Here is a 9400-nt window from a genome sequence, read left to right on the forward strand (position 1 = left end):
AAAATAATTTTAAAAGTTAAAATTTTTTTTTTAATTTTAGAAAATAAAAAATAATTTTAAAAAGGTTTGCATTTGGCATTCTTTTGTTAATATACATGTCTCACATTTTACCTTGAAAATATTTTTCTTCATTATGTCTTTAATTAAGTATGTGTGTCGCCAAGTTTTAGAAAACTCACTTTCATTGACTCCTTTGTACATTGAAATTTTATTGCAAGGATTGAGTCCAGAAAGATTGTTATCCTTCTCAAGCATGGCTTAGCAAAGAGGCCACAAGGGAGCTTCTCTCCCAGACTGGGAGCAGCATCTGATCATTGACACTGTTTAGATGGTGTATGGTGACGATAAAAAGCACACTGGATTTTGGTCAACTTTGTTACTGCTCTTGGACTTTTGGCAGACGGGGCACTGGCTTACTTCTTCCCCTAGGCTGGCCACTTCCGCCCCCCCCCCACCCCACACACACACCTTGGTGTGCTACTGATCTCCAAGTCCTCCTCTCTGGAGTGAAGAATGACTAAAATGGTATAAAAGAAGAATTTTATAATCCAAACCAAGTGCTCACAGACTATCACATGCAGGTCATATATGCCTATTTTTGTGCATATAGTCCGTTTGCTGTTTGTTTAACAAATTGGCTTCGACAGCTTTTGCACACCAAAACCACAGAGATGAGTAGTTGGGACACAGGCCATATGTCCCTCAAAGCCAAAAATACTTACTATCAGGCCCTTAACAAAAAAAGGTCTCTGACCCTTGATCAAGAGTCAAAGTGTGCTTGCTTTGTGGACATGTAAGCAAGACAATCATTTCACATTCATACTGTAGGCCAGGAATTTAACAAGCATCTTTGATACGTGTTTACCACTGACCAACCTATATTTACCTATTAATTTTTCTCTGTTTTTTAGTCCCTGCTATGTGGATATTTGTTAGCAATGACTGATGTGGAAACTACATATGCAGATTTTATTGCATCGGGAAGAACGGGTAGAAGAAATGCAATACATGACATCCTGGTTTCCTCTGCGAGTGGCAACAGCAATGAATTAGCCCTGAAATTAGCAGGTCTTGATATCAACAAGACAGGTGAGCTGACACACATCTCTCTATGAACACGGGATGATCTGTACCAGGATTAAGGCAAATTCAAAAGTAACAGAATTATCAACAGTCCAAGGCAAGATAGAAGGAAGGAACTAATCTCTTAATCAATCACTCCCACTCGTTTTCAATAACTTCTTCTTACAGGGTTTCTCACTCAAATCCCATACAGTATTGACAGCTGTAAAAATGACAAACAAAATATCACTAGCTGAGAATTGTGAGGGGTGTCCTTTTTAATCTCCATGTTTCGGCTTCTTTTTGGTTTACACTCAATGATGTTCCTGCCCTGTGTTTCCCTTGACTTATCAACGATCATCCGTTTAGCTATGGCTCTGTGTTTGCTATATTATGCTAAGACCTGGGAAGTGTCCCCAGAAAGTCCCTAGAAAAGTCACTGACAAAGTCTCAAAGTCACTGACAAAGTCTCCAAAGTCCCCATGGGAGTCGAATTCTTCATCTTGTATGTGCGCAATTACTTTCATCCTTAAATACTCGACTCTCTTGCATCTTCCCTAATCTGACTTCATGCCTCTGGTTCTCAAGATCGTCTCCTATTCATCAAGTTCTTGTTGTATCTGCATATCTTAGGCAGAGCCACCTGCACATCTTGGGAGCCTCTCCATTGTTCTAATGATGAAAGCGGCGTATGGAAACGATACATAACGCCTGGCCGTACCCTCGGAACCCCTTTAGAACAGACTCTTTTTTTTTTTTATCATAGAACTACTTTCAATTTCCGTAAAGTATGGCGAGTTGTTTTGTGTATAGTTGTTAAGAGTAAAGGAGAAATCGCCTTTCAACATTTCCATCTGAAGAAGGGACCGGCCCATTTACCGCTAACCATTTGAATCACGGTAACAAACTCTTAGCAAAGACTGTCAGAATTTCATTACTGCAACACCCCCAGATATTTTGTCCACTAAGCGGTACTGGCTGCTTCGTAATGAACCAACACATGAATCTTTGAATCAAGTGCCCACAGCTTGCACTCAGGTAGAATGACCGAATATGGAGAGAAAGCACTGTTTAATCTCAGTGTTTGCTAGGTCACTGGCTGAGATTGCTGAAGAGGACACTGTTGTGAGCGTGGTTTAGCTGGAGTTCTGCTTACATTCGCTAGGCTGTCACTGTCGTGTACCAGCGGACATGACCAGCTGCCATGTGCCTTTTCATCTTCCACTGTTGCTTTTCATCTAAACGAATTAAACCTCTGAGAAATCAGATGCGTTATCACAAAATCCTTAAAATAAGACAGGAATGAAGAGGCAAACTTGCTCTCCACTTCCAATTTCGGCCTAAAGACACTCGCGATTTCTGCAACCTGTGAAACTATATATAAGTGCCGTGGCCTGGGCATGAGATTTCCTACTTATTTATCAAAAGCACCGATGATCAGTAACCCCTGTGAAAATGCAGTTATTATTTTGCTTTTGAGTCATGCTGGCCCAAGTTCACAGAACAAGAATTAAGCAGCCCTTGAAACATTTAAACTATTTTCTTGATGGGTAATTAATTACCAAGAAAATACACTTGTTTCTATGAAGAGTTCAGATTTCTGGATTATTTCTTAAATTTCCGATGCAATATCCTGAGAGCGGGTAAATATAAGTAATGGTTTTTATTTTGCCTTTATCCTTGTTCCGTCGTCTCTTACAGAGGGTGAAGAAGATGCACAGCGAAATTCGACGGAACAAAGCGGAGAAGCTCAGGGGGAAGCAGCGAAATCCGACAGCTAACACCCCGTTCTGATCTTCATCAGCACCTGACGATGTCTCACACCTCCAGGCCTGGCCGGAACGCACTGGTCTCCAGGAGCGAGAAGGGGAAAAAGAAAATGGCCGTGTCGCATCGCAGGAGCCTGCTCACTGTCGTGTTAAAAGTGGGGGCAGAGGCTGTGGCTGCAGGCAGACTTTTCTCTACCTCTGTCATTAGCAATGGCTGAAATCATGTGGCCTGTGCTCGGATGTCATTTTTGTATGGATCCTTTCACTTGACCATATGATGAAATGCTTGTAGAGAGTAGCACTGACCTAGGTGATGATTCTTCCTGTAGCATCTGGCCCCTCACGATGTCAGAGGATTTAATTGTGTCTAATTGCAAAGGGTTGGTTGAACCCCGGAGTTTAAAGAACTCTGGCCCAAGTATTCACCCAGTAAGAGAACCATCCAGAAAGCACTGTTTTTAGCATTATGTATCTGTGTGTTCCTGCTGTGTGATTTACACTGTTTTGTATTGTACAGTATAGGCGCTCAGCACTGCCCCTTCTGATTGCTCATGAAAAACAAAATTAATGTACATTACTGTGAATTTTTATACCACTCATTTTTAAAAGGGCTGCCTTTTTTTCTTCTCCATAGTGTGGTGGTGTACACAGGATAGAACACCTTTTTTTTTTTTTTTAACTTAATCTTTCCCCTCCATTCACTGCTGATGAATTGATTAAGCCTGAGAGATTCGTCGAGTCTCCTTTGCTTTTATTATACAGGCCTTTGAAAATATCCGTTAATGTGAATATTACCCGAATTCAGTGTGTCTGCCGTCTGCACAGACCAGAATTCAACCTACAAATTTTACTTTATTCCCAAGGGGAGAACTTTTCCCAACTAATATTTTGCTTTTTAATTGTGAGGATCTGAGAGAATGGGAAAGGTGGGAAAGAGAAGCCGAGATGACACTAACAACCAGAAACGTTTTGTTCTTTTGGAATCAAATTTCCCACAATGCCGTATGCTACTATTTACATGTTGAGGACAGCGGGTCTCCAGGGCGCTGAGAAAGATGGAGAAATGGATCTCCTTGCCATCATGTGGACACCAATCACAAAAGTGAAGCCCTCGTGTTGTGTTTTTCATGTCTTTTTTCAGCCCGATCAGATTCAAATGTTATGATACACTTTTTAATGTTTGTAAACTTTTACTAATAATTAGTGTGAACTGCATTCGGATACAGTAATGATCCTCATTAGAAGCTAACAAAACCCGCAGTAATGCTGCGGGCGGCCTCAGCTGTGTTTTGGCATCGTGGTTCTTATCTGGAAAGTTTCTGTGAGCTGTGTGATAACCTTGGGTCGGTATTATGAACGCAGTTATCAGTGGTAATAAATCAGGAACCAGTACCAGGCCGACGGCTCATGAATTACTGGACAAATAGCAGACAGCGGGAAGACCTGTTACCATAAAGAGCCCACTTAACTCCTCCAGGGCTCAGGTACAGACCCATGTGAACTAGGTTAATCAGCATCTCAGCAGGTGACCGATCTGGACCTACCAGCAACCCAGGCCTCCTTGGTACTTGCGTACAGGGTGAAGGTAAGTCTGCCCTCATCTCCCTTCACACTACTTTTTGGATGAGCGGGATGAGGGCATGGACACCATCTGGTCCTCAGTCACTTATAACTAGGAAAAAATGTGAATAGTGTGAGTCTCTCAAAAAATAGAAAGAGGAAAAATTAAGTCCTAGAGCGCTTCCTTCTAGCTAAACCGTTAGGGTCCAAAACATCCAGTTAAAATTCGATAGACTTACGAGTGGGGAAAGCGGTTCCCAAGGCTGTTGTAGACAATCTCTGCTAGTCCACTTAAAACGTCTCGCTCATAAAATCGCCTTTTCAATCCTCGTTTACTATCCTCATAGCTTTCTTGTGAATCTAGCTTAAGTCCCCTTCGTCCTTAGAATTGTGGAATTCCAAACTGATCTCACGTGGTTTTGTGAAGTTTAGGACTAGTGCTGAGTATATGTGGAGGGTTTATATTCCTATGTGATATACTGTGATTAATGCATGTGACGTCATGCTTGTCTCCGAATATATAAATAGTGCTAAACTGCGAAGTCATAAGGAGCTTTTGAATTATTTTGACCTCTTACTGCTACTTCGTCTGCTATATTCAAACCCAGAGGCATTCCCGAGCTCAAAGATAAAAATCTACTTCCCAAAACATCTACTTTACAGATGTTGCTCAGTGCAAGTTCACAGTATCTTCCAAATTTTATCGTAAGCTCTTTTACTTGCAAGTCAATGATAAACATAGAATCGAATGATTAACGAGAGAAGGAAAGCGTAGAAAACGAAGGCATTGTTTTGGTGATACCTGCTGAATGTCTATGAACTAACGGACCTTATACAAATCACTGCCCAGCACATATGTCCCCATTTAATCCTCAAACAACTCAATTAAAGTAATGTTATCCCATTTCACAGATTAGGAAATTGAGGCTCAGTGAGGTATAACTTCTCTGAGCTTAAAAAGATAATGAACAATGAAAGTAAGATTCGAACCTGTCTATCTCCAAGGAGATTTCTACAGCACATGCCATGTAACTAAAGTCAATCACAGGACATGTGTACCTGGAAGGGAGCATTTAGAGATGGACAGGTTCAGCCTCCATATTTTAGAGAAGCTGAGTCCCAGCAGGAGAACTGTGCTCCGCAAGGCTACCTGCACGAGCAAGGACACAGACACGTCTAGGTCACCGAAGGTGCACTTTCAAAAAACACAGAAGTTCAATTCGGATTTACTTTTCGTGTGATACTTCCCAAATGGTATTTTTCTGGCATGTAGTCTATAAAGTTAGCATGGTGCAGTTTTTGATGCCCCAAGCTACCCCGTTTTATTTAACAAGAAATATGACGATTTCACTTTTTCCACTCGTTTGCAAACAAGTGTGAACTTATCAAATTTACCTTTTATCAGTTGTAAGCATCCTATGCTAATGTGTTGTTAAAATAAATTCACAGAATCTTTTTTCCCCAGTAGATAACAGGCCGCCTTCAATTTTACGCACCGCCCCCAGAGCTGCACACTGTAAACGCCCTGAACGTGACCTTACCCAGACCCGGTGGAAATGCAGCTTTTTAGAAGGTGGATGATATTGCTGTTTCTCTTCAGAGAAGCAATGATGGGTAATGAAACGTAACTGCCTGAGGGCAGCAGAGCTTCTGAGTGAAGCCCATAGTAAGAGGGAGGAAATGTACAGCCATCGAGCGAAATCAGGAAAGGATCTATGATCTATGATGTCTTAATGGGCCCTAAATTGTTCTCTGATTAAGAGTGGCAGTCTCTGAAGTCATTTGTGAGCTTGTATGACTTTTGTATTTAGCAATGTTGCATGCTCACATAATTGATATTAAAAGAAATACATTTTTCTGAAATGTACACAGTCTACTAAGAGTATTTATTGAACACATACTACGTACTTGGTACTCCAGACAGTTCTACGGGTAACGATGGAGAAACCCCAAGCCTCAGGCGTCCTGGGCGACATACCCAGCGTCTGGCCTCACCCTTTCCCAGCCTTTACTCCCATTATGTTCCCCTCCGTTGCACCCTGGGCTTCATGTCTACCAGAGCCAACTCTCACATCTCACACCAAAGCCCCAGTGTCACTCCCATGGTTTCCAGTTGCTTATCGTGCAGGACAGTGATCTAATACCAGAAGAAAGACAGGTGTTTATCAAGATCTCCCGAAAGTTTTTACAACACTCCCTCTGCCACCCGTGCACACACAGATACATTCCCACACCAACACTTGCCCTTGAAAGTACTCCCATGAGACTTCCATGTCTCTTTTTCCTCGCCCCCTCATCCCCAGTGACTTGAGAACCGGAGATCTAGAAGTACGAGGCTTCCAGACGTACCTGCCCTGTTCACTCCACCAAAAAGTTTTAAAATGACTCAAAAAAAAAAAAAAAGTGCTCGCAGACACCCAGGGTTTTACCACATTAGGGTAACATCTTGGAGTAGCAAAGAGAGTTGAACTTCTCTTATCTTGGGGCGGCTCTCTTTGCATCGTATTATTTTTATCAGACGCAGGCAGTGAAGATCAAGCAGAGACCAAGGTTGGAGTCTGAAACAGTGAGCATCACACAGCACTCAGCCTGAGTCCAGGGAAGGTCTTAGGCCACAGCGGCAGAAGAGGATTGTGGATCTTTAAGTTCATCTTACTCGAGTGACCGGATAAAGCACGAGGGCTGCGGGACGACCCCGCGAGCCAGCGCGACAAGCTTGCGTTACCTCTAGTGCCGCTCTCCCTCTAGCTTTTGCATCTTTCTAGTCCAGGATAAGGGGATTTGGCATCTCTCATTGTTAAGTCAAAATTAACAAAACGATTTGACTATAACCCGCCAGCTTTCTAATCGGCACCAGTCTATTTACTGATCATTTCAAGATGGGTATTTCCTCAGCGACCCTCCTCCCCGTCTGGAATTCATTGTTAATCTCTCTCCCCATTGCTCTCACGTTCCTTCCTTTCTTGTCCTCCTGCCATCTCTGCCCAGTGAAAATCAGTCAGCCCATCTCCCTTCTCGGTCACTGTCTCGGATGGATGTATAAAGTTTACAACGATGCTTATTCATCGTTCGCAACCTCAGTGCAGACCTAAGAGCTGCACAGCTCTCTTTTTTCATGTCTCTGGGGACAGAGGAAGCTTCCTGCTTCCTGTCGAACATTTATTCCTTCATCCGAGGGATACACTGGAAATCAGTTACCATCCACCTTGCAACCAGATGTGTCCTTCTAATGCATACGTCTGATGGTTTCACTCTAATTTAAAACATCCTACAATTTAGCCAGGCAAAATTTTTCGATGTAAGTGCTATATTTCATTTTTACATAACTTCTTGCTCTGTGTTAGCTATTTTCCTGTTCTTAGATGTTCTTGGTCATGGTTGTTCGCAAATTCTCTCGATTCTTTCAGACTGTTCTCTCTTACCCTTTTCTTTACAGCTTTTTGAGCTGCACCCCCATTTGTAAGCCCCTCCCTAAGAAACCGGCTGCTTGATATTCCTTGCTCCCCTAACACTTGATCTTCAAACTTATCTCACTAGATCACAGTGATTTGTTGACAGGTGTGTCTTTCCAGCTAGAATATGAGCTCTTTGAGAGATGCAGCCTCCTGTATTCATTTTTGTATCTTCCTTGTCTATTAATACTCAATAAGCATTTGTAAATGAATGTCTGCCCTCCTGACGTTCACAATAGCTAAGAGACAGAGTTTACACACAAGTTGATTAGGGGAAAATGTAATTCAGAGGTAAAGTTGATGGTTGAAAACAGTAAAGGCTGCATAGTATTGCACGACAGATGATAACTTGATTTCTATCCCTTTTTTTCTAGTTTATGCAATACAGTCACTATTTTTAAATGATTCTCAAACTGTATGCTGCACACACACACAGAGACACACGAAGATCTGATAAGGCCTAACAGGGATGAGATGTCAGATAAAATCATGTAAAAATAAATAAACAAATCAAAGTAAGCAGTCTGGCTAAAAAGTGACTCTGCTAAAGGTATTTCTTAGCATCCTGTCGTACAAACTCCATTCAGCCTGCTGGAATTGAGGATGGCCATAGAAGGAAGTTGTAGTCATAGAAAAAAATGAGAACATAATACAAAGGGACTAAGAAACACAATCTTATGGACTTAAGAAAGAAAAGAGACTGATACATATGTATAAAACTTTCAAGTCTTTTTTTCCTCAATATTGTATCTTTGAAAAAAAACACACAGAAAAATAGCAGTAATCTAAATAACACAGGAACTCTGACAGGACTAAAGAAGTATTATGTACATTTTGAGTCTCAAACTAAGAAATAATAATGGCCAAGCTAATGATGTAAGGTTACTCCTAATAGAGCACGTTCGCAAGTGGCCGCTGTGATTCATCGTACACACTCCACCTGCGTAGGACGGTGTGAGTGATGACTATCCTGTTGAATTTTTAAGCTTTCTTTCATCCCACGCATTCTTTGGAATCTATAAAACAATACGCAACCATAAATTTTAAGGGCAAAAAGTTATGTAAAAATAGCTATAGCGATGGAGGGACAACTTAAACAGAACCGGCCTTCCCAGATGGCCTTAAATAAAATCCAGGAAATCGTCACATCGATTTAGGAAATATTTACTGAGTATTCAGTAAGCTTAAGTCTCTGTATTAGGTGCAGTAAAAGGTGAAATTTAAAAAAAAAAAAAAAAAGGACCACAGAAATCTTTGACCAATAAAAACTAAAATATGCGACAGTGAACATCGTTTTTTTTTTTCTATCAGTATTCCCAGACTTTCTGTGTCACCACACCATCCTTTATTATGAGGAATTTTTCTTTAATTTTAGAGTTAATGAGAATCTACTTTTGACTCAGCTGCTTCTCAGGCCTTTGTAACACAAAATTGGGAGAATAGATGTAGACACGGGTTGGAGTGATGAGAGCATTTCCTTTTCCATGAAGAATCAGTACCAGAGTTTATCTTCATGAGGGATAAATCAGGTAAGGGTTCAAGCAGACAAAAAAAAAA

General features: G+C 41.3%; 1 protein-coding gene across 1 annotated transcript in view; it reads left to right on the top strand.

The window, feature by feature from the left end:
- Positions 1–4933, top strand: part of PKIA (cAMP-dependent protein kinase inhibitor alpha) — a 22333-nt gene extending 17400 nt beyond the window's left edge. Inside the window, exons 2-3 of the mRNA XM_006924044.3 lie at positions 912–1089; positions 2764–4933. Coding sequence (XP_006924106.1) covers positions 939–1089; positions 2764–2843 — 231 coding nt within the window. The 5' untranslated portion in view covers positions 912–938 and the 3' untranslated portion in view covers positions 2844–4933. The remainder of the gene's footprint in view (positions 1–911; positions 1090–2763) is intronic.
- Positions 4934–9400: the final 4467 nt, after the last annotated feature.

This window comes from Pteropus alecto, unplaced genomic scaffold (assembly GCF_000325575.1).
Source record: "Pteropus alecto unplaced genomic scaffold, ASM32557v1 scaffold87, whole genome shotgun sequence".
NCBI lineage: Eukaryota > Metazoa > Chordata > Mammalia > Chiroptera > Pteropodidae > Pteropus > Pteropus alecto.